Consider the following 25,824-nt stretch of genomic DNA (forward strand, 5'->3'; position numbering starts at 1 on the left):
AGGAAAGGCTAAAGAGGTTAGGGCTCTTCAGCTTGGAAAAGAGATGGACGAGCGGAAATAATGATTGAGATCTACAAAATCCTGAGTGTTGTAGAATGAGTAGATGAATTTTTTTTTTTTTTTTACTCGTTCCAAAAAACACTAGGGGACACTCGAGGAAGTTACATGGAAATACTTTTAAAACAGGAGGAAATATTTTTTCACTCAACGGTTAAGCTCTGGAACTCTTTTTGCCAGATGATGTAGTAACAACCATTAGTGTATTTGGGTTTAAAAAAGGTTTGGACAAATTTCTGGAGGAAAAGTTCATACTCTGCTATTGAGACAGACATGGAGAAGCAACTGCTTGCCCTGGGATTTGTAGTATGGAGTGTTGCCACAATTTGGGTTTCTGCCAGATACTTATGACCTGGCTTTGGCCACTGTTAGGAAAATAGGATACTGGGCTAGATGGACCATTGTTTTGACCCAGTATGACTATTCTTATCTTCTTAGGCAAGACTTTCCTTGGCTGAATCCATGCTGACTCTGTCCCATTAAATGTTTGTCTATGTGTTAAGTCATTTTTATTCTTTATAATAGTATCTACAAGGATTTCACGCTGCTCTCTATTTCATTAGAATATGTATTTTGTTTGACTCAATTCCATGTCTAACATATAGCATAACCCCCATCCCCCCCCCCCCCCCCCCCCCCCCAGTTTGAGCCACTTTATTATTGGGATGTAATTTGTACCCTGTTAATACAATGTCCCATTGATTGTTCTCTATCCTCCAGGTCTCTGAGATGCCTATCTACATCTTCATTTTGTGCTATATATTCTAGCTCTCCCATTTCTTTAGGCTTCTAGCATTTGTATACAGAGACCCTTCAGATTGTGTTTTCCCTGCATTTACAAGCTGCGTAGAAGTTGACGGAAATAATTTGCTTCCTTTACTCTGCTCTCAATCCTGGCTTTGTTTCACCATTGTTGAAACCTCTCTATTGGGATTCCCTAAATGTCCTAATTTAATGGTATCCTTCAAGGTTCCCCCATTGTGAGCATATGCTTCTGAGCAACTCTCGCCCCCCCCCCCCCCCCCCCCCCAATTCTAGTATAAGAGCTACTCTATCTCTTTTTTACATTTTTAAATGCTGGTATCAGCAGCCTGGTTCCATCTTTGTTAAGATGGAGTCCATCCTTTTGGAATAGCCTCCCCCTTTCCCAGAATATTGTCCCGTTCCTAACAAATCCCTCACCCCTGCACCATTGTCTCAATTGCGCAATGAAACTTCAGAACTCTGCCTGTCTCTTGGATTCTGCACTTGGAACAGGGAGGGTGGCCACTGTAAGACCAATTTAAAAAAAAAAAGGTTCCAGAGGAGATCCAGGAAATTATAGACCGGTGAGTTGATGTCCACGCCAGGCAAAATGGTAGAGACTATTATAAAGAACAAAATTACAGCGCAAATTCAAAAGCATGAATTAATGAGATAAAGTCAATATGGATTTATTGAAGGGAAATCTTGCCTCACCAATCTACTACATTTCTTTGAAGGGGTAAACAAACATGTGGATAAGGGTGAGCTGGTTGATATTGTGTATCTGAATTTTCAGAAGGCGTTTGACAAAGTACCTCATGAAAGACTCCAGAGGAAATTGGAGAGTCATGGGATAGGATGTAGTGTTCTATTGTGGATTAAAAACTGGTTAAAAGATAGAAAACAGAGAGTAGGGTTATAAATGGTCAGTATTCTCAATGGAGAAGGGTAGTTAGTGGGGTTCCCCAGGGGTCTGTGCTAGGACCGCTGCTTTTTAACATATTTATAAATGACCTAGAGATGGGAGTAACTAGTGAGGTAATTAAATTTGCGGATGACACAAAGTTATTCAAAGTCGTTAAATCGCGGGAGGATTTTGAAAAATTACAAGAGGACCTTACGAGACTGGGAGACTGGGCGTCTAAATGGTAGATGACGTTTAATGTGAGCAAGTGCAAAGTGATGCATGTGGGAAAGAGGAACCCGAATTATAGCTACGTCATGCAAGGCTCCATGTTAGGAGTCACAGACCAAGAAAGGGATCTAGGTGTTGTCATTGACGATAGGTTGAAACCTTCTATTCAGTGTGCTGCTGCGGCTAAGAAAGCAAATAGAATGTTAGGTATTATTAGGAAAGGAATGGAAAACAAAAATAAGGATGTTATAATGCCAATTGGGCTCATTTTTGAAAGAGAAGGGCGCCCATCTTTCGACACAAATCGGGAGATGGGCGTCCTTCTCCCAGGGTCGCCCAAATCAGCATAATCGAAAGCCGATTTTGGGCACCCTCAACTGCTTTCCGTTGCGGGGACGACCAAAGTTCCCAGGGGCGTGTTGGAAGCATAGCGAAGGCGGGACTGGGGCATGCTTAACACATGGGCGTCCTCAACCAATAATGGAAAAAAGAAGGGCATCCCTGACGAGCACTTGGCCAACTTTACTTGGTCCATTTTTTTCTTGCGACCAAGCCTCAAAAAGGTGCCCGAACTGACCAGATGACCACCGGAGGGAATCGGGGATGACCTCCCCTTACTCCTCCAGTGGTCACTAACTCCCTCCCACCCTAAAAAAAAAAAACTTTAAATATATTTTTTGCCAGCCTCAAATATCATACCCAGCTCCATGACAGCAGTATGCAGGTTCCTGGAGCAGTTTTAGTGGGTACTGCAGTGCACTTCAGGCAGGCGGACCCAGGCCCATCCCCCCCCCCCCCTGTTAAACTTGTGGTGGTAAATGTGAGCCCTCCAAAACCCACCACAAACCCACTGTACCCACATGTAGGTGCCCCCCTTCATCTCTAAGGGCTATGGTAGTGGTGTACAATTGTGGGGAGTGGGGCTTGGGGGGGGGGTGTTGGGGGGCTGAGCACACAAGGTAAGGGAGCTATGCACCTGGGAGCTTTTTCTGAAGTCCACTGCAGTGCCCCTAGGGTGCCCAGTTGGTGTCCTGACATCTCAGGGGGACCAGTGCACTACGAACGCTGGCTCCTCCCACAACCAAATGGCTTTGATTTGGTCGTTTCTGAGATGGGCGTCCTCAGTTTCCATTATGGCCGAAAATTGGGGACGACCATCTCTAAGGTCGACCTAAATGTGGTGATTTGGGCGTCCCCGACCGTATTATCGAAACAAAAGATGGCCGCCCATCTTGTTTCCCTTTGTGGGGACGTCCTGCGAGGACACCCTCAGGAAAGCTTGGGCGCCCCATTCGATTATGCCCCTCTTTGTATTGCTCCATGGTACGACCGCACCTCGAATATTGTGTTTAATTTTGGTCGCCGCATCTCAAAAAAGATATAGTAGAATTAGAAAAGGTACAGAGATGGGCGATGAAAATGATAAAGGGGATGGGACGATTTCCCTATGAGGAAAGGCTAAAGTGGCTACGGCTCTTCAGCTTGGAGAAAAGGCAGCTGAGGAGATATGATAGAGGTCTATAAAATAATGAGTGGAGTTGAACGGGTAGATGTGAAGCGTCTGTTCACGCTTTCCAACAATACTAGGACTAGGGGGCATGCGATGAAGCTACAATGTAGTAAATTTAAAACGAATCGGAGAAAAATTTTCTTCACTCAACGTGTACTTAAACTCTGGAATTGGTTGCCAGACAATGTGGTAAAGGTGGTTAGCTTAGCAGGGTTTGATAAAGGTTTGGACGGCTTCCTAAAGGAAAACTCCATAGACCATTGTTAAAATGGACATGGAGAGAATCCACTGCTTATTTCTGGGATAAGCAGCATGAAATGTTTTGTACTGTTTTAGGATCATGCCAGGTATTTGTGACCTGGATTGGCCACTGTTGGAAACAAGATGCTGGGCTTGATGGACCTTTGGTCTTTCCCAGTATGGCAATACTTATGTACTTATGAGCATTTCTAAAAATGCTGCTCTGGAGGATCTGGATTTTAGCTTTCTAGCTCAAAGCCCAACGCTGCTGTTTACTAAGCTGCACAGCAGTGCCAACACAGCCCATTGCGTGACTTAGTAAACAGGGGAGTAAATTTGGCTTCCTTCCTACATTTTCTTATGTCATTGGTACCCATATAACTATTTTTGTTTGGTAATGTTTATATTCTGTTTTGTTTTCAGTGCACTTTTAAATTTCATTAACCAAGCAAATATAACAATAAATTAAGGAACAATTTCCATAACAAAGTACACAAAAAGATTTGGACAGATTCCTGCAGGAAAAGTCCATAGTCTGCTATTGTCAGACATGGGAAGCAACCGGTTGCCCTGGGATTTGTAGTATGGAATGTTGCCACGATTTGGGTTTCTGCCAGGTACTTGTGACCTGGCTTGGCCACTGTTTGGAAAACAGGATACTGGGCTACATGGACCATTGGTCTGACCTAGTATGGCTACTCTTATGTTCTTATGTAATTACAAGCCCACATCAATGGGGAGACCAAGATAAGGAAAATTAACAAAGTAAATCAACATTTTTAAAAATGAAGAAATGAAACCTAAATACCCTGACTAACATCAGATCTTTATAACACGTATTAACTAAGGGTGCCTACCAAGGCTGTTAATAAACGCCCTAAGCTGCTGAACAGGCTCAAAACATATTTAACTAAATGTAGTATAACCACACTTTTACATGGATAAGTTCAAAAGAACAGAGCACTTATTTGAAGGACTCAAGGTCTAAGAACAAGTAATTGTTTGTTTACCTCCTCTGTGTTTCTCTAGCTACATTAGGAAAAACCTGAACAAAGCAATTCAGAAATGAGACCTTTTGGTGTTAAGGGTTGATTCCTTAGAACATATTTCCAACTGCTCACAGTGCCTGTATAGAAACAGGCTCAATAATATTCACCTCAGAAGTTTCCAAATTTGCTGAAATATCCAGGGGATCTTCTGTAACATGACCTTGAGAAAGTTCCTCAGACTTTTTTTTTTTCTACAATAGTCAAGAAATATGCCTTTTTAATTGGAGTTAAAGAATTAGAGGGAACTTTCAGAACTTTCTAAAGAGATTTTTTAAATATGTATATCCCTCCAAGTAACAAATGGTGATTTGGAAAACTAATTTATCTCAGATTGGCACGCTTTTCTACATTGTTTAAATTTTCCACCTTGTGTCTCAAAACAGTCAGGTGACAGGTCTTTAATTACTGCAGCTTCTGTCCCTTGAAAAATTTGAATCCTGGAGTCCTGATGCAGTGTGGTTTGAAATTGAGAGAACTCTGATGCTAAAACTGTAAATTTGGTTTCATGTGCTGAAACTTAAACTTTACATGGTAATCTGAAGAGACAGGGTGGTACCCAAAGAATGCATAGCCTCCCAAATGATCTCAAAAGTAAAAGCTTGGGGGAAGGCTGACAGTCGTTCAAAAGCACATGGTTCGGAACAAGGTATCTTTCAAAGATATCACCAAAACAGGGAAGATAGGGTATCCCGATAGGTTGCAAAAGAGACCATAGTAGATCAAGTGTCTTTAAATAAAAAGCAGACAAAAATTTGCAAATTTGCACTGTCAACTGTTGAGCAAGATGTAAATAGGAACAACAAACATAGTTTGAAATGTCTATATGTGAATGCCAGAAGCCTAAGAAATAAGATGGGAGAGTTAGAATATATTGCACTAAATTAAAAATTACATATGATAGGCATCTCTGAGACCTGGTGGAAGGAGGATAACCAGTGGGATACTGTCATATCGGAGTACAAATTATATCATAGTGATAGGGTGGATCGAATTGGTGGAGGGGTAGCATTGTATGTTAAGGAGGGCATTGAATCAAATAGATTGAAAATTCTGCAGGAAACAAGACACATCTTGGAATCCCTGTGGATTGAAATTCCACATGTAAAGGAGAAGAGGATAGTGATAGGAGTGTACTACCGTGCACCTGTCCAAGATGAACAGACGGATGTAGAAATGTTAAAGGAAATTAGGGAGGTTAACAAACTGGGCAAAATAATAATAATGGGTGATTTCAATTTCCACGATATTGATTGGGTAAATGTAACATCAGGGCATTCTAGGGAGGTAAAATTCCTTGACAAAATCAAGGACTTCTTTATGGAGCCAACAAGAGGAGGAAAAATTGTAGACCTAGTCCTTAGTGGAGTGCATGATCTGGTGCAGGAGGTAATGGTGATGGGGCTGTTTAATAGCAATGATCATAATATGATCAGATTTGATATCTGCTTTGGAGTAAATACACACAGGAAATCCAATACGTTAATATTTAACTTTCAAATATAAAATGAGAACAATGGTGAAAAACAAACTTAGAGGAGCAGCTGCGAAGGTTAAAAATTTACATCAGGTGTGGATGCTGTTCAAAAATTTCATCTTGGAAGCCCAGGCCAAATATATTCCATGTATTAAAGGAGGAAGGAAGACCTCTGCCTTCCCCAGATCCAGTATCGCTCACTACCTTCCTTCACGCAGATCCAGCAGGGCTTTCCCTGTGCCACGTCCAGCCCTCTCTGATGCAACTTCCTGTTGTGAGGGCCAGACGTAGCAGAAAGAAATCCCCGCAGTGCCTGTGTGAATTGCGGACGGCCTGAAAATGTAAGCTGCAAGAAGTACACTGGCAGTGGGAGAAGAAGGAGGAAGCGGAAGATTTAGGACCTGCGGGAGGGGAAAGTAGGGTGTGATGCTGGATTGTGGGCCGCGGGAGGGAGGTCAGGATTTGCTGCGGCACCCCTGAGAGTTTGCTGCAGCGCACAAGGATGCCGTGGCGCACAATTTGGGAACCGCTGGTATAGACTGAAGGCAGGACAGGCACACAGGTCCAGAGGTAGGTAGTCGGTGGCAACAGAGATGGTGTATTGATGGCTGTCTTTTCAGAGTCCTTATATTGGTTTTAACAATTGAGAAATATGTATCCATGTATTTGTTTCAGTGGTCCATTCATTTCTTTCTTCCACATCTTTTGTGCCAAGACTACAACATTTAAGGTCTAGTTCAATATTTCCTTGATATATCAACAGTTTATTTATTTATTTATTTATATATTGCATTTATACCCCACATTTTCCATCCTCTTGGTAGTTTCAATGTGGCTGACAGTGGAATTAATAGAGAACAGGTTACATGTTAGAGACAGTTTGGTGTGATCAGAAAGTTCAGGCAGAGTAGACCATGTAAGAGTAGTTCAGTTCATGGATAAGGGTGGTGGTCTGTTTCTGTTGGACTAAGTGTTGTTCTCTCGGAGGAGTGTTTTGAAGAGGTGTGCTTTCAGGTGTTTTCTGAATTGTAGGTAGTTGTTTATGGATTTTATGTTTTTCGGTATGGAGTTCCAGATTTTGGTGCAGACATAAGAAAAATGTTGTGTAGACGGTTTTGTATTTTATGCCTTGACATTTGGGGACGTGAAGGGTTAAGTAGGATCTTGTGCTCTTGGTTGCGTTGCACAGTGGTAGGGTAATTAGGTCAGACATGTAGGCTGGGGTGAGGCCAAAGATGATTTTGTAGGCCAAGGTGCAGATCTTGAATGATATGTGCAATTTAATGGGTAGCCAGTGTAGGTTTTGAAGCAGAGGTCTTGCAAATCGATTTTTTTCAATACATAAGTCTTGCTGCTGTATTTTGTGCAGTTTGTAACTTCTTTAAGGTCTGCTCTGCATCCTATGTAGATTCTTTTATAGCAGTTTACATGTGCAAAGATCATGGTTTGGACGAGGTAGTGAAAGACCTTGTGGAAAGTAGTTTTTTTTGTGTTGGTTTCCACATTGTCTGAAACATTTTCTTTATAGTGTTTGACTTGTTTGTCAAAGGATAGTTCATGATCTATGGTGATTCCTAGGATCTTCAGGTCGTCTACTATGGGAATAGTTGTTCCCATTGCATTGATGGATGTAAAGAAATCAGTATTGTATGGTGATGTATCAAGCAGTGAGTTTTTTTTTTCCCCCTTGTTTGTTTGAAATATTATGCCCAGAATTCCATGAGATTTATGCTGTCTGTGTTTTTGGAAATAATTTTGGATATAACTTTCTTGAAGGGTATGAAGATGGAAACGTCATCTGCGTATATAAAAGGGTTGAACCCTTGATTGGACAGGGATCTTGCAAGGAGGATCATAGTGGAGAGAGTAGTGAGCCCTGGGGTACTCCACATTCCGCTTTCAAGGGGTTGGAGATACTGTAGTTTAATTTCACTTGGTAGGATCGAGTGGTCAGGAATCCTATGAACCATTTAAGTTCTTTCCCTCCTATTCCTCTTTTATCAGGTATTCTTTGCAGGATGTTGTGATCGACCATGTCAAATGCACTGGACATGTTGAATTGTAGTAAGACTATTGTGCTCAGTTTCGATTTCATGTTTGAATTTTGCTAAGAGTGTGATTAGTACCAATTCTGTGCTGTGATGAGTCCTGAAGCTTGATTGGGATTCAGGTAGAATAGAAAACTTGTTGAGATAGTCAGTTAGCTGATTGGCTATGATGCCTTCCATTATTTTAGTTGTTAGAGGTATGGAAGCCACTGGTCTGTAATTTGAGGTATCATTGATATTTTTCTTGATATCCTTTGGGATAGGCTTGAGGAGTATGTTGCTGTTTTGTTTTTGGGAACTGGCCTTCTCTGAACATATAGCTTAGATAGGAGGTTGTTTGGAGCAGGTGTCAAGTGTGCAGTGTGTGTTGGAGAATTTTCTTATCACTTGTGTTGTCGTATCATTGGTAAAAGTTCTGTTTGCTGGTGATTCCTCTGGAGGGTAGTGGAGTTCGTCTATTAGTTTTTCAAGGTGTTAGTCTATGGAAGGGTCTACCTTGTTGATGATTTTCTTTTAGAAGTAATTGACCAATTCGTGTGCTGGTGGGGGGTTATCGTTCCCTGTAGTGAGGGGCTTGGTATTTAATAGGTTATTTACAAGTTTATAGAATTTCTTCATATCATTGTAATCTGAGTCTACTTGTTATTTATAGAATTTCCTGTTAGCCTGTCTGATTCTATTTTTGTACCTTTCTGTGTCTCCCTCCAGGCTGTGATTGTGTCTTCGTTTTTGTTTTTCTTTCAGGTTCGTTCTTGTCTTTTGCATTTGACTTTTAGCTCTTGTAGTGTTTCATCATATCATGGAGCCAGTTTCCTTTCCTTTATGCTTTTGGATTTCATGGGGGCTATCTCATTTAGTATGGTGGTACATCTTTTGTCCCAGTCTGTTATGAAATCCGCTGATTCTGTTTGGGGTGACCAGTTATTGTAGAGAGAGGACCGGGATTTAGTTGCATCAACTTTTCCTTGTGAGTTATGAATGGGTCGTGATTATGTTGGGGTAATTCCTAGTTCTCTCCAATAGAGGGTCATGTTTAGTTTGACGTGGTCGGACCATGGAGTTTCCATCCATTTTTGGTTTTGTATGGTAAAGTCCTGGTTGATTGAGGATCTGTATGCTAATAGGTCTAAAGCATGTCTTTGTAGCGGGTTCTGGTGGCCATTGGAAGTCCCAGAGGTTAAGGCATTCAATGCTATTCCTTGTGTTTTCAATGTTTTGATTTTCTAAGTGTAGGTTAATGTCTCCTATAATCAAAGTATTGGAATTGGTTGAGCAGGTATTAAAGTCCATGAAGTGTGTTTGGGCCATTTTCCAGTTTCCTGGAGGTCTGTAGAAAAATACACAGCTTAGTTGGTTTTGTAAGGTTTTGTCACTTATTCTAACTGAGGCAGTTTCGAATTGTGGTGTTATGGATTCTGTAACAAGTTCCACTATGAAGAAGGATTTGTAGTTGAATGCTATGTCCCTTCCTTTCTTCCCAGTTCTGGTCTAGTTTAACATTTTGTATCCAGAAGGGCATAGGTCTAGGATAATGGTGTCATCTTTATTGTGGATCCTCGTTTCATTTAGGAAGATCAGTCATAGGTCTTCATCCAGTATCCAGTCTTTGATTGTTTCAGTTTTATTCACCACTGATCTAGTGTTGATGTGTAACCCACTGGTATTGGGAGATAGTTATCATTGGATAACACGGCTCTAGGGGTTTTCACTAATTGACATCTGATTGGGTTTTGGGTTTGGCTAGTTTCCTTTTTGGTTGGGTGTTGTAGAGTGTTTCTCTTTTGTTGTATGTGGGGTTGTAGTTTTCAGTCTTTGGACTGAGGTTTACCTTGATGGAAGGTGATGTGTCTAGTGGAATGATTCGAGCTGAGGAGTATTGGTATTACACTACTATCCACCTCAGTAGCCCTATATGAGGGCTACTGAGGGTGGATAGTAGTGTAAGGATGGCTATGCTTAGAAGTTTGGTGACATTCATTTTGTCCTTGTGTTGCTAGGATCTGGGACTTGACCAACCCTAGTAGTCCTTGCTAATTTGTAGAAGGTTTAGGCAGTAAGGTCAAATAGAGTCTAGTTGCTAATGTTATGGCAGGATTTTGTTGCACAAATTAAATAGCAAAAGAGGGGGTCCAAAAGTACATAAACTAAAACAGCAAGAAAAAGCACAAAAGGGCCTCCAAGACTGGAACAATGGGTACAATCTTTAATGAAATGGACCCGACATGGGCTGTGTTTCAGCACAGAAAAGCACTTGCCTCAGGGGTCAAACCAGTATTCTTTTTAGTTGGAAATAAATATCCCAAACCGTCCTTTTAAAAACACGTCTCAATCAGCAGCAGATTGTACCAGATGCTTCCAAATGCAATAGTGGATTCCTATGAACTGCCACATTTTCCCAGTAGTAGAGGAAGTTTGTGGTGGTGTTTATAATGAGATATAGAGGGCAAAGGGCTAGTAGTGGGCCCAATATATTTGTTTACTTAGAGTAGAGTAGTTTATGGGCCCTTTTCAGCAGTGTTTGGAATTAAATTAATTTTGTATGTGTTCAAATTGGAGAATTTTTTTCCCCTTCACAGAGGTTACCTTGGTCCTGGTGGCATTGGTGACTTTGGGCAGTATCCGAATTGTACTGGAGGAGCAGCTGGTTATATAGATCGTACTGTGCTGGGGGAAGAGCATATTTATCAGCACCCATCTTCTAACGTGAGTACATTTGACCTGTGCATAGACTTGTATAGTTCATTTCTCAGGCTCTGATGTGTCTTAGAATTCCATATTAGCACTAAACTACCAGAGGGCTTCATGTCCCTTTCTTAGAGTATCTGAAGCGGCGGCTACCATACATTACATATTTTGTATGTATATTTGAACTGGATTGAATTTAATCACTGAGGGGCTCTTTTTTCTAAGCTTCGCTAGTAAATGGGCCTAGTGCATTCCAAGGCAGATCTTTCCTGCACGCTAAGCCTTTGTCTAAGACAGCAATAAATTTGGCCTTTTTTCTATTTGTTGATTTTCTAGCCATACGCTAATGTAAGCATTAGTGTGCGGCCATTTATAAAAATTAAAAGGTAGTAAGGGCTTCTGTATTACTGACACAGTAATTAGTGCGTCGGTAATGTCAGTGTGCTAGCTGAATAGCATTTCCACGTCCATTCTCCAACCATGACATGTTTCCAAACCAATTAAAAAAAAATAAATACTGTGCACTTAGTTTCATTATCTGCACATACTGACGCAGAACATTTTAGCACATCTCACGTTAGGCTTTTTTTTTCCTGTTTAAGTGTGCACTAGCGCTTAAACAGCTTAGTAAAAGAGACCCTCAGGTTTTTTTTTTTTTTAGTGGAAATGTATTTCTAGAAATTTCTGGTTTCTTGATATATATATATTTTTTCTTTTTTTCTTTTTTATCAAGGTCATATATCAGTCAACTGTGGCCTATGATCCAGAAGGACTTTTGGGAACAATCAATGCCGTTGTTTTGGCATTTTTGGGACTTCAGGTATTTTTTTTTTTTAATTTATAAGATGTCTTTATTGAACATTGGTAAAGAATACAAATTATATGCAGCTGAGAACCAAACATTACACTATATCAGTCTCATATTAAAACAAACTTAAAATACTTTTGGTTGGGACTTCAGGTATTTTTAACCTGTTTTACCATAGACAGTATATTGCAATCAGTGGCATTCTTTGAAGCCGTCAAACTTTTAAGGAATGAGACTTGAACAGCAGGAAGCACAGCATGTGACTTTGAAAATCATTTTAGAGTTTGTGTAAGGTGTAGCTTATAGTGGACAGTAGCTGAAGAAAATATGAACTGGTAACCATGTTCTAGCCTGAGTAGGAGTCTTCCACCTCCATTGCTAGTAGGGGGTGGTGTTTCAATATTATGTTTTCAGTTGCTGGGGACAGGAAAGTTCCTTGGAGTCCTGCAGAGCTTGCCTGTCCCTCACTATTAAAAATGTAATAGGGAAACAATACTCCCTGTTGGCAGGACTGAGGTGAAGGGTCCCGCTCAGCTTAGAGGGAGCAGTGACTGGTATTGATATAATCACATGGCTTGTGACAGGAATTCAAGACCATTTTATTAGGCAGAACAAGACAATGCCACTTTAATAGACTCGTATATTTTACTGAGGACAGCTTTAGTAGTCCCAAAAGCTAACCTCTTAAACATTTGTATCGTAAACAGTAAGGTGCTTGCATTAAGATTTTCTTCTCACAAAATGTAATTGCTTTTTCAGCAATAATTCATTATCTGCTATTTGTGTCACTTTTTTTCAACTAACAGAACTGAAAGCATGTTGAGAGAATTTTAAGATCTATATCAAACTGCATACATTTAAACATACATGTGTGGATAGCATTTGAAAATAAAACAGGAGGTAGCAACACCAGAAGGAATCCAATATTTGTAACAGTATTTGAAGTGACAGCAATTAATGTCTGAAATAAGGCCCAACTGATAGTAGCGTAGACCAAAGGAACATGAACATTCGGTCATTAATGACTATAAGTTTTGTTACATATTTAAAGAGCCAGGGGTATATCTTGAGTGGTGGACTCATGTTCATTTTTGAACTGAACGCTGCTTCCATGAACCAGGGTTACAGTAGGTTAGGTGCTAGTTTGATGATTAACAGTAGGAACTTTATAGAGTTAATGCTGATATTAAAAAGGGTCTATTTCTAATATATGCAAGGTACAGGTCTTTGGTGCTGGTACAACTAGGTGGGCTTGTGACATTGTGTTCAGAGTGAGAAGGTATGATTGGCGTGAATTATTTGCAAAGGTAGAACAGTGCACGTCCTTTGAAGTCCTTCAAGGCTAGTACTAAGATTTTGAACTTGGCTCAGTGGTGCATTGGAAGCCAGTGTAGAGATTTTAGGATAAGGATGATCCTTCAGAATTCACTTAATTGTTCAACATCCTTCAGTTCAAATCCTGCTACAAGTTCTATCTATTAATTGAGGATTTTTTGGTCAAACTCGATCTATCTGTTCTTTCTAATTAGCAGTGTGTCTGAAATTTGCCATTTATCTCTCAAATCACCAAGAAAATGGTGTTATTACAACTGCTGGAAAACTTGCTTTAAACCTCAGACAACCTGGGTTTTTGCTTGGCCACAAAACCGAATCAGCACTGAGGGGCCCTAGTAAATGTATTTCATACCAACCTTGATGGAGGGAAGACTGCAGTCATAGTCCATGAAATGAGTGAATCTTCAGCTTGGTAGACTGTGCTTTCTTGATCTATAGGCTTAAGGATTTCGGTCTTGCAGTTATGGGCCTGAATTTTCACTTTTTCTCCTGGATAAACTTAACCTTCTTTCTGATCTAGAATACAGATATGTTAGCCATGCTTCTAATACCTTTTACATCTTGGGAATTTTGTTTGTTAGAAGCCAAACTACTGATGATCTTGTATTTTCTTTTCTTAATGTTATTTTATAAAAAAAAACAAAAAACACTCAAACAGTTGTTAATCAACTGCATGCTACAATGATACAATCATATAAATTCTCTGTGAGATTGTACCATAAACATACTCTTCTGTGTACATCATATGTGGCTTTCTATAAAAGGAAAACCACCCCATCCCCATCTTCCCATCCTTCCCCCCCCCCCCCCCCCCACTATACCTTCCCCAGTATCTTCCTTTGGAACCCATAACCACTAGCATTTGTTTCTTCACGTCAGTCATGGGATTATGAAATCAGTAGGAATAATCCCTCTCTCACCTTTCCCTTCTCAAAGTCTTCCCCACCACCACCACCCTCGAAATAAGTGCTCAATATTACAAGTTTAACAATAAATTATGTGCACTGTAGAAGTAAACCTTCCCAGACAGGTCACCAAATCTGTTGAAAGGTCCACCAGGCTTTCAGTGAGCCCCACATAGCATCCATTCTTTCAAGCTTTAACAAATGATATATCCCATTTTTACAATCTGCTATTGTGGGCAGGTCCTGAATCCTCTCATTCTGCAATATACATTTCCTGGCTAAAAGAAATACCTTTTTATTAAAGAATCTGAAATCCAAGTGAGGACAGCATATCAAGGTATAGGCGGTGATCAACAGTGTCAAAAGCAGCAGATATATCAAGAAGGATGAGGATAGAATAGAGACCTTTGGGTCTGACCAGGAACAGGTCATTGGAGGCTTTAGCAAGTGCTGTTTCAGTTGAATGAAGAGGGCGAAAGCCAGATTGAAGTGGATCAAGAATGGCTTGAGATGAAAGAAAGTCAAGACAATGGAAGTGAACAAGCATGTTCAAGTATCTTGGATAGGAAAGGAAGGAGAGAGATGGGGCGATAGATGGAAGGACAGGTAGGGTCAAGTGAAGGTTTTTTGAGGAGTGGTGTGACTATGGCTTGTTTGAAGACATCAGGAACAGTCGCAGGGGAAAGTGAAAGATTGAGGATATGACAGATAAAAGGGATGACAGTAGGGAGAGATAGTGCTAAGTAGATGGGTAGGAATAGGATCAGAAGAACAGGTAGTTAGTTTTGAAGATGAAAGATAATGTGTAGTTTCCTCTTCAGTGTTTTCAGAAAAGGAAGAAAAGGAAGCAGGAGTTGAAGGGAGGGTTGAGAGAATAGACTAAGGGAAGGAGAGGTGGAGGTGACTTGGTTGAGAATTCAAGTTTAATCAGACTGGAGGGAGGTCAGCAAGAATTTGAAATGTATGAAGTTAGCATAGGCATGGGATTTCCGCCAAAGACGTTCGGCAGAGTGGGCACAGGAATGTAGGTAGCGGATTTTAGAGGTCAGCCAAGGCTGGAGTTTGATATGCCTTTCAGAACGGGGAGTGGGAGGAATGAGAGTGGTATTATAGGAAGAGACAGCCTCATTGACGACTTTGATAACACAGTGGTTGAGAAGAGATTTGAAACACTAGAGGACAGAGTAGAAGGGTCAGTAGCTTGAAGATTCCTAAATGTATTGGTTGAGATTGGACGGGATGGGGGGGGGGTGTTTATGTGTGAAAGTTTACAGATGATGGTCAGAGAGGGGAAGAGCTGAGGCGCAGAAACTGGAGAGTGAACAGTTGGAGAAGAAGATAAGGTGAAGACAATGGCCTTTCTAGTGAGTGGGGGTAGTGGAGCACAGTTGAAGACTGAAAGAGGATGTTAAAGTGAGAAACTGAGAAGCATAAGAGTCAGAGGGATCATTAGCATGAATGCTAAAATCCCCAAGAATGAAGGAATGAGATGAAGGTTCAAGAAAGAACGAAAGCCAGGCGTCAAAGTCAGGGGGTCGATAAATGACTGCTACTCGGAGAGGCAGAGGAGTGAATAGTCGGATGGAGTGGACTTCATAGGAAGAAAAGCAGTGAAACAGAGGTGGAAGAAGAGGTTGAAATCTACAGGAGGGTGAAAGTAGTAGCCCGACACCACTTCTGCGGCCAACCAGGTGAGGAGTATGGAAGAAAAGGTGTAACCTCCATGACACAGGGCTGCGGCTGAAGCAGAGTCTTCAGGGCAAAGCAAAGTCTCAGGGCAAGCAGATGGAGAGTATGAGAGGTAAAGAGGTTTTAGATGTAGGAAAGACAGAGCACATGAGAAATGCAGGGAAGAAGGGGAGAGGAGAGGAACAGAAATTAGATTGGAGACGACATGGTGTGACCTGCACGAGTAGGATGAGAGCTGATGTGGAGGACCAACATTGGGATTGATATCCCTAGCGGTGAGCAAGAAGGAACAAAAGAGTATGGAGAAGTGTAGGAGAGGCATGATGACACTGACAAAGGCAAGATGTACTCAGATGGTTGAATGGAAGAAAAGAAATGTTGAAGATTGAGAGCTAAGAAGAAGGGACAAGACGAAAGAGATGGTGAGATGATGAAAGCAGAAGGAGGGCAATGTGTTCCAGCAGTATAGTATTTTCAGATGGAGAAAGAGATTAGGAAGGGACAGTACCAAGAAGAGAATGTGTACTGGAGCCATAAGTAACTGGGAGAAAATACAAAGTGTATAGAAAAAATGCTTCGTGCGCCATGAGGTGTGCAGCACCTGGAGCAAAGGCCCTGGGGGGTGGACCTGGGAGTTATCCCGGAGAAGGCTGTGAGGATATGCAGATGGACTGCAAGTATTCCATAGCACCTGGGAGGCAGCTGGTAGGAGTGCTTGGCACCTCCACCACACACCTCCCAGCCAAGAAAAGGCTTACCAGGGGTTAGGCCGAAGCCAGCATTCCTCCCACTGAGGGGTCACCTGATCATAGCCAAAAGGCACTTGGAAGCCCAGGGCACCTGGAGCACAAAGGCCTTGGGAGGATCAGGGTGAGCCTGGGAGTCACCCCGGAGATGGCTTTGAGGATATGCAGATGGGCTGCAACTCCTCCATAGCAGCTCTTGAAATAATTTATAAAATTTGGCTGAAAGTCCATTGGAGCCTGGTGTTTTAGCCTGCAGTGCCTATTTTATTGCCTCTAATGTACTACAGGCTGTAATATGTTTTTATTTTTGTTTGGACTTTGCTCATATCTTTTTCAGTAGTAGCTCAAGGTGAGTTATATTCAGGTACAATGGGTATATTCTCATCTAAAGATTGCAAGTCTTTGTCTCGGAATTTGGTTAGCTGCATAATCCTATATAATAATTTGCACACCCAACAGTCTATGTCTGGATGCCTGGGTTCGTAACGTCCATTCCCACTCATTGCCCTGCCCTCGAGTCAAAACGTAATGATGTCAGAGGGCGGAACAATGATGGGGAAGGGGATGCTGGAGGCGAGATGATGTCAGGAGGAGAGAATCATGGGACATCGAGGGGAGGGAGGGAGGGAGGAAGGGCAGGGCAGAGGAGAATTGATGGACATGGGTGGGATGGGAGGACAGTCATAGGCGCCTGTGTAAGAGGCTTGGGGAGGCTTACCGTGACCTTCCCCTGTCTGCTGCCTCCCCCAAATGCAGGGCTGCCTGGCGCAGCAGCGCTGCAGTCAGGCAGCTCTCGGATGGTCCCTCCGCTTGTTCCCGCACTCAGCTCCTTGATCGACAGCCCTCCTTTCTGTTCCTCCCCCTCTTGCATGTGTTTAACCCTTTTACTTTCAGGCGCAGCAACGGCAGTGAATCGGACAACACAGCGGGCTTGCCTCCTGCTTCTCCCTTCCGTCACACAGTGTCCCGCCTTCTGCGATGATGCATTTCCTGTTTCTGCGAGGGCATAACACTGTGTGAGGGAAGGGAGAAGCTGTGTTGTCCTCTTTACTGTCGTTGCTTGCCCTGAAAGTAAAAGGGTTAACCGTGCGGGGGTTGGGGGGAAAGAAACCGAGAGGAGGGCAGAGAGAATTGCTGGACATGGATGGGAGGGCAGGGGGAGATGGCTGGAATTGAAGAGGAGGGCAAGGGGAGAAGAGATAGCTGGAGAGGAGGGGAGGGCAGGGGGAGAGAAGAGATCACTGGACAGGAGGGGAGGGCAGGGGAGAGAGGAAATTTGCTGGACGTGGATGGATGGAGGAGAGGGCAGGGAGAATGGAGAGTTGCTGGACATGGATGGATGGAGGAGAGGGCAGGGGAGAATGGAGAGTTGCTGTACATGGATGGATGGAGGAGAGGGCAGGGGAGAATGGAGAGTTGCTGGACATGGATGGATGGAGGGCAGGGGAGAGAGGAGAATTGCTGGACATGGATGAATGAATGGGGGGCAGGGGAGGGAGGAAATTTGCTGGATGTGGGTGGATGGAGGAGAGGGCAGGGGAGAATGGAGAGTTGCTGGACATGGATGGAGGGGAGGGCAGGGGAGAGAGGAGAATTGCTGAACATGGATGGATGAATGGAGGGGGCAGGGGAGAATGGAGAGTTGCTGGACATGGATGGATTGAGGGGAGGGAAGTCAGGAAGGAGATGCACATAGATGGAGGGGAGGGAAGAGAGGAGAAATGCTGGACATGGATGGAGTCTGCGTACTCTTTATCTTTTAAAAAATACTATAAATAAAAATCACAAAAAAAGAAAGATTAAAACAAAAAAAACATAGATAAAACAATCCTTATCTCATACCCCTGGAACATATTACTCATTATACACCCTTCCCAATTATTACTTATTATGACAGAACATTTCTCCTAACGGTTGCCTTAAAAACATAATCACCATTACATGATAACCTTGGTAGCGCCCATTTCATTTGTGTGAGAAACGGGCCTTTTTTACTAGTGGTTAAATAAGATGATATATTGTTCTGAGATACCTGTTGAAGTAGATTAAAATGTTTTGTAATATTGGTAAATCAAGGTGGTTAAATGCTTCTTCTCCGTAACCACCCTATTTAATGTGAAATATGCTTACAAAATTGAGGGCCTGTCCTTGGGGTCACCAAATGAAAGTAATTCCCCTATTTTATTGCCAAAGTGATTGAACTTATGTTTATAGTAAAGATGATATTTAGTTGTAATCTCACGCACTTGAACATTACAGGCAGCAAGAGAAGCTTTAAAACTATCTTACTTGCCATTGTTAAAGTGGCAAACCTTTTTTTAAATTTTAAAATCGTAACATTCTGACACAATAATCTTGCATTTTTGTTTTTTTTTTAAATTTAAGGCTGGAAAGATACTTTTGTTTTACAAAGACCAGCACAATCAAATTATAAGAAGGTTTTTTATATGGGGCATCATAATGGTGAGTAGAGGTTGATTTGTTTACTTTTTTCAAGTGAATGCTTTCACTCTTTTCAAGAGCTGAAAGTGGTTGGCTGCAACTTTGAATGCCTTATTGTAAATGGTTGTCATAAATGGGAGGCCAGTTCTGTTCAAACGCAAAAACAATGTTTAAAAAATGTGTGAACTACAAAAATCTAAGCAGAGCTCTGTTTCTGTAGCAAAAAATCTTCATTATACAATAACTAGCCAACAGGCTGCTTCAGGGGTTGTGTGTAATGTATCTGTGAAAACATATAAAAGACATGATACACCAAAATTATTAAAAGAATTAAAAAAAAATATCTAATAAAATATGGAAACACAGAGCTAACCAAATAGATACTCCAAAACAATTTTTTAAATTTGCTGTTTGTGCACTGGTGAGTGGTCCCCCTGACTAAAGTAGACATTTGTCTCTTATACAAATTTTTGTTTTAAGAAGACAAATTGTTTTGGGACTTGTACTATTTCTTATATGCTTTGGGGGGGTCAGCTCTCAAGAAAAAGATCTGGGTGTCGTCGTAGATAATATTCTGAAATCTTCTGCTCGTTGTGCGGTGGTGGCCAAAAAAGCAAACAGGATGGTAGGAATTTTTAGGAAAGGGATAGTGAATAAGACCGAAAATAGTATAATGCCTTTGTATTGCTCCATTGTGCGTCCGTACCTCGAGTATTGCATTCAGTTCTGGTCGCTGTATCTCAAAAAAGATATAGTTGAATTTGAAAAGGATCAAAGAAGTGCGACCAAAATGGTAAAGGGGATAGAACTCCTCTCGTATGAGGAAAGCTTAGAGAGGTTAGGGCTCTTCAGCTTGGAAAAGAGATGGATGAGGGGAGATATGATTGAGTTCTACATAATCCTGGCTGGTGTAGAACGAGTAGAATAAATCATTTTACTCGTTCCAAAAGTATAAAGACTAGGGGACACTCAAGGAAGTTACATGGAAATACTTTTAAAACAGGAGGAAATATTTTTTCACTCAACGAATAGTTGAGCTCTGGAACTCTTTGCCGGAGGAGGTGGTAACAGTGGTTAGCATATATGGGTTTAGAAAGGGTTTGTACAAATTTCTGGAGGAAAGTCCATAGTCTGCTATTGAGATGGGCATGGGAAGCAACTGGTTGCCCTGGGATTTGTAGTATGGAGTGTTGCCACAATTTGGGTTTCTGCCAGGTATTTGTGTCCTGGCTTGGCCACTGTTTGGAAAACAGGATACTGGGCAAGATGAACCACTGGTCTGACCCAGTATGGCTACTCTTATGTTCTTATGTTATATTCTTATGAATCTAAGGGCCCTGTTTACTAAACCACATTAGAGGTTCGCTAATGTTTTAGCATGCCCATAATATTCCTGTGGGCGTCTACACGGTTAGCGCACGATAATTTTTAGCATGAGCTAAAAAAGCTAGCGCACCTTAGTAAACAGGGCCCTAAGTTATAGGGAAACTCATTTATTGTTCTTATCTGTGAGTGTTTTAGTAACTTAGTTGTTACAAAAATTTACAATTTTAGAAGGGAAACATGCATAGGATTTTTAGATTTTGTTATCTCTTGGGTGTCTTCATGCTTTAGTCAGAGGAGGTACAATTATATGCATTAATGGAAAGAGTTTCGTTGGAAACAGTTGATTTGTATTTATGATATATGCTCTAAGTTGCATTGTTCAATAATGTTCAAGTGTCTAATTGGTTCTGTTTATTTTATTAGCTTTTAATTGTTTTTATTCTTTTAATAATTTTGTTATATAGACTTCCAGTTTAGTCATGGAGAATGAGGAGGGAGAAATCAGAGCTCCCAGCTAGCCAGTTGAAAGCTGCATTTAATCTGCATTCTGGGACCCCTCTGCTTTAGGCATTGGGTCAAGACACCCCACGTACCTTCTGTGTACAGCCGGGTTGCGCTTATAAGATGATAGATAAAGCAGCACCAGCCTCGCCAACCCCGAGTTCGGAATAATTGGCAGAAGTCACCACTGAGGTGCAGTGTGCTATTGAACATACCGTGGGCCAACAGCTGCAGGTGATTATAGATAAATTGGATTCGTTTGAACAACACTTCACAACCCTCATGGCGGACATACGGGTAGTGCAACTTGTTTTCTTAAAGTGTACCAATTTGGCATTGAGGTGGGCACTGTTATTCTTGAGGGGTCCCGTTCTGTTTTGGCATAGCTGAGGCCATGTGAGAGGGTTGAACCATAGACGGTTCGCTTAGAATGAGGGGTGTTGGGGTATCATCTGGGAGGGGAGTGGGGTTGGGTGGTAGGGAGGGGCTTAGGAAGGTACTAGACATTGTAAACTAGTAGTGGTTCTCTATTATTTGGGTTCCCAGGTGGATGTTTGGGGTTGGCATGCATCCTGAAGGGGTGGAGGCTGGGACACCCCCTGAGTATTTGGAAGGTTGGCATACCTTCAGTTTTTCATGTTGCCAATGCTTTGTTCTGTTGTAATTTTCTGCTGCTTGTTCTATGTTATTAATCAATTCTTTGAAGGAGTAAACAAACATGTGGACAAAGGGGAGCCGGTTGATATTGTGTATCTGGATTTTCAAAAGGCGTTTGACAAGGTATTTCATGAAAGACTGCAGAGGAAATTGGAGGGTCATGGGATAGGAGGAAATGTCCTATTGTGGATTAAAAACTGGTTGAAGGATAGGAAACATAGAGTGGGGTTAAATGGGCAGTATTCACAATGGAGAAGGGTAGTTAGTGGGGTTCCTCAGGGGTCTGTGCTAGGACCGCTGCTTTTTAATATATTTATAAATGATTTAGAGATGGGAGTAACTAGCGAGGTAATTAAATTTGCTGATGACTCAAAGTTATTCAAAGTCGTTAACTCGCGACAGGATTGTGAAAAATTACAGAAGGACCTTATGAGACTGGGAGACTGGGCGGCTAGATGGCAGATGACGTTTAATGTGAGCAAGTGCAAGGTGATGCATGTGGGAAAAAAGAACCCGAATTATAGCTATGTCATGCAAGGTTCCACATTAGGAGTTACGGACCAAGAAAGGGATCTGGGTGTCATCGTCGATAATACACTGAAACCTTCTGCTCAGTGTGCTGCTGCGGCTCGGAAAGCGAATAGAATGTTGGGTATTATTAGGAAAAGTATGGAAAACAGGTGTGAGGATGTTATAATGCCGTTATATCGCTCTATGGTGCGACCGAGCCTTGAGTATTGTGTTCAATTCTGGTCGCCGCATCTCAAGAAAGATATAGTGGAACTGGAAAAGGTGCAGCGAAGGGTGACTAAAATGATAGTGGGGATGGGATGACTTCCCTAAGAAGAAAGACTAAGGAGGCTAGGGCTTTTCAGCTTGGAGAAGAGATGGCTGAGGGGGGACATGATAGAGGTATATAAAATGAGTGGAGTGGAACAGGTGGATGTGAAGCGTCTGTTCACGCTTTCCAAAAATACTAGGACTAGGGGGCATGTGATGAAACTACAGTGTAGTAAATTTAAAACAAATCGGAGAAAATATTTCTTCACCCAATGCGTAATTAAACTCTGGAATTCGTTGCAGGAGAACGTGGTGAAGGCAGTTAGTTTGGCAGAGTTTAAAAAGGGGTTAGACGCTACTAAATGGACTTGGGAAAAATCCACAATTCCAGGAATAACATGTATAGAATGTTTGTTCGTTTGGGAAGCTTGCCAGGTGCCCTTGGCCTGGATTGGCCGCTGTCATGGATAGGATGCTGGGCTCGATGGACCCTTGGTCTTTTCCCAGTGTGGCATTACTTATGTACTTATGTAATAAACAGATTATTTAATAATAATTTTGGTGTATAATGAGAGTATCTCATTCCAAATGAGATATCGCACATTCCAGTCACCCAGCTTTGGACTGTTTCTACCTGTTCAACTACTTTCCCCTCCCCCTGCAATACAACTACCTCTCTTCAGATCTTCACCTCCCACAACCTCCAGATTAAGAAGTCTCTGTATCCTGAACATCTATCTGTGAGTAAATTATCTGTGATTTATTCAATAAAAGAGACTTCATAAAATAATAGAGACTTCAGGTGATTGCTGTGCCAGGGTTATACTCCATGATATTGGGGCTTCTAATTACCAAGCTCCAAGAGTCATGACAGTTTCATATGTTTTGACAGATACATGACAATTTAACCCCCATGTTGGCGAAACATGTCAGGCTGGTCTTCTTGCTGCAGAAACAGAGCTCTGTTGTTGTTGTTGTTGTTTTTTTCCTGTAGTGCGCATTTACTATTATTTTTTGTCTTTTTCACTTTTGCACTTTCTTATTTGTCTTCAACTCTGTTCAAAGGACAATCCGGGGTCTACTCAGTGGCAGTGAAATGCAATGCATTGTTATGTGGAGGATCCCCAAATCGATTCTGAGATCAGGTCTTCAATACCTTGGGTTAGCCAGGACTAGGGATGTTGCAGAGGCAGAGGTCATAGGCCTCAAGCTGGGAGGAATCATGGGTCATTTGAAGGTAACACTTGGGGCCTTATTCTATAAAGGTTATTCTCCTAAATTTACGCTCCTAAATTACAAGCATAATCTATTTTGGAGCATAGATTAGGCTCTTAATTTATGAGCATAAACTTTACAGAATAAAGCCCTTGGTGGCTGGATGTAACATAGCAGATGACAGCAGATAAGATCTGAGCGGTTCCTCCAATCTGCCCAACAGTCACACTCATTATTAATTCATGATCAAACCAGTAATGAATGTGATATAAAATACCTGATCATGGTCCCAGCACTGTCCTTACAAATATGGGATAGTGTTTTGTATTGTATGCTTTGTATGCGGTTATATTTCTGTTTTTCGTCACTTTAATAAAAGAGTTCTCCAGCTACTGGAGATATCATCAAAGCCCATTCCAGCCTATCCCAATCTATGGAAGGATCTCTGGTGCATGGATTCCAGGCTCAGAGTCACTGTTGCCATGACCAGACTAGGAAAACGGGGGTTTGGGGAAGGTCATCTAAATGTAATAAAATCCACCTCTGAAGAATGTTCCAACCCTTTGGTGCATCTCATGCTTTTTGTAAATGGTGGTCATTTTAATTGGACCAACATATAACACCCTCATCAGATGAACAGTGTTACTGCTAAGATGTGGAAAGCTTAGGTCCATGACAGCTTTGGATAATTCTTTTGTTGGTGCAGCAGATTTCACCTGGAGGCTCTGACGTCAGTTTTTGCTCCATAGCAAGTATAATGCTGAAATCAAGGAAAAAATTCAGTGGTAAGAGCAGTGGTGAAAAGAGCTGGGTGGAAAGAAATGTGGGGGCTGGCAACCTGGATCAATAGAGGTCTGATTACAGGGACAGCTAAACGTGTTTGGATAAGGAGGGTCAGACCCTAGAGCTGTGGGAGGTGATGAGGGCGAGAGAGGACAATGGAGGGTAATGACCCAAGTTGGGCTATGTCTTTAAAACAGTGCAGCTATAGACGGGGACCCTCATCTGTTTATATCTACTATATTACTGTTCTGAAGAAATTGCTTCATGTTGCATCTAGTGTTGAAACCATTTGTAAAAGAAAAAGCATTTATAGAGATAATAAAGGAATCACAAAAATGGATGATTTTCTAATAAGGTTTTTTGGAGGTGAAGGGAGTCATTTTCAGCTTTTGGCTTCCCATGTTACTTGGCAGGTTCACCTAAGTGTTGGCATGATTCAGTTTGTAGTTTTATGAAAACTGCTAAAAGCATTGAAGGATTAGCGGTAGACATCTTTCATGTTCTCGTTTGGGCCATTCTGATGGTTCAGTGGTAATGCTACATACTGCTATGCTGAGATCATGGTTTTGGTTCTGGAGTCAGCTCTTCCATTCCCTAGGCTGGTGATTCTGTTGGCAGCAGCATTCATTACGTGTGGGAGGAGGGAGTCCCACTGATTGTGCAACAGCAACATCTAGAGGGTGGAATTGCTAGGTCCCTGCCCTCCTACCCCCACCCACCCCAATCTGCAGGCCAAAGACTGGATGCAGTGTATGGACTGGGGAATCCATGAGTAGTTGTAAATGAAGGTTTGTGGCACCATAGCCCTATAAATATTGGTTCCAATTGAGCCCACAGGAAGAGAAGCTGCTGGGCCAAGAAAGAGTTGATTTATCCATGCACAAAGTACATTTCTCCTCATTCTGACTTGGCACCTAAATTTGTACACCATTTGCAACCTTAAATTATGGAATACTTGAACGTAGGCAGGTAAGTGCCATGTGCAAATGGTGCACACAACTCGCTTAGCTTGTACATGCACAGGGGAGGAATGTGGGTGGGGTGTAGTAGGCTGGACCAACATTTACTTGTGTAAGTTTTTTTTTGTTTGTTTATTGTCTCATTTCATATACCGCCTTTAAAGAATACTGTATGTTATGGGCCAGATTCAGTAAATGATGCTGAAAAAAGGCAGTGGGAAAAATCAATTCTCAGTTCTATTCTATAAAGGGCTCTAGGATGAGCACTCTTTATAAAACAACACCTAGCAGGTATTCCAGCACCCAGCTCTGGGTGTTTGGACTTAAGCTATCTGAAACCTGGTGCATATCCCCCAAATTCTACAACACTGCACAATGGGAGGGGTCCTTTTACAAAGCAGCAGTAAGCCCAACTTGGGCTTACCATGCATCAATCTGGAGCTACTGCCGATCCCCACATGGTCACACGGTAAGTGAAATCTTACCTCATGGCTATGTCTTTTTTTCGGCCTTTTTATCCGTTTCGGTAAAAAGGGCCACAGTGTGTGGCCAAAACAGCCCCTGCCACTAGCAACAGGGCCCTTTTTACCACATCTTGGTAAAAGGACCCCATAATTCTTTGGAACGCCTCTGACCTGCCCATCCCCCTCCCATGGCCACACCCACTTTTGGGTTGCGTGTGAGAGGATTTGGTATGGATCATCATAGAATTGTGCATACCCAGATCCTCGCACAA

The 25,824-nt window shown here is 41.9% G+C and overlaps 1 protein-coding gene across 5 annotated transcripts in view; it reads left to right on the plus strand.

Annotated features, from left to right (window-relative positions):
- The window catches only part of HGSNAT (heparan-alpha-glucosaminide N-acetyltransferase), a 108,576-nt gene that overhangs the window by 62,939 nt on the left and 19,813 nt on the right, over positions 1-25,824 (plus strand). For all 5 annotated transcript variants that reach the window (XM_030194548.1, XM_030194549.1, XM_030194550.1 and 2 more), the window contains 3 exons: positions 10,834-10,960; positions 11,676-11,762; positions 18,811-18,888. In XM_030194548.1, coding sequence (XP_030050408.1) covers positions 10,834-10,960; positions 11,676-11,762; positions 18,811-18,888 — 292 coding nt within the window. The remainder of the gene's footprint in view (positions 1-10,833; positions 10,961-11,675; positions 11,763-18,810; positions 18,889-25,824) is intronic.

This window comes from Microcaecilia unicolor, chromosome 2, assembly GCF_901765095.1.
Source record: "Microcaecilia unicolor chromosome 2, aMicUni1.1, whole genome shotgun sequence".
Taxonomy (NCBI): domain Eukaryota; kingdom Metazoa; phylum Chordata; class Amphibia; order Gymnophiona; family Siphonopidae; genus Microcaecilia; species Microcaecilia unicolor.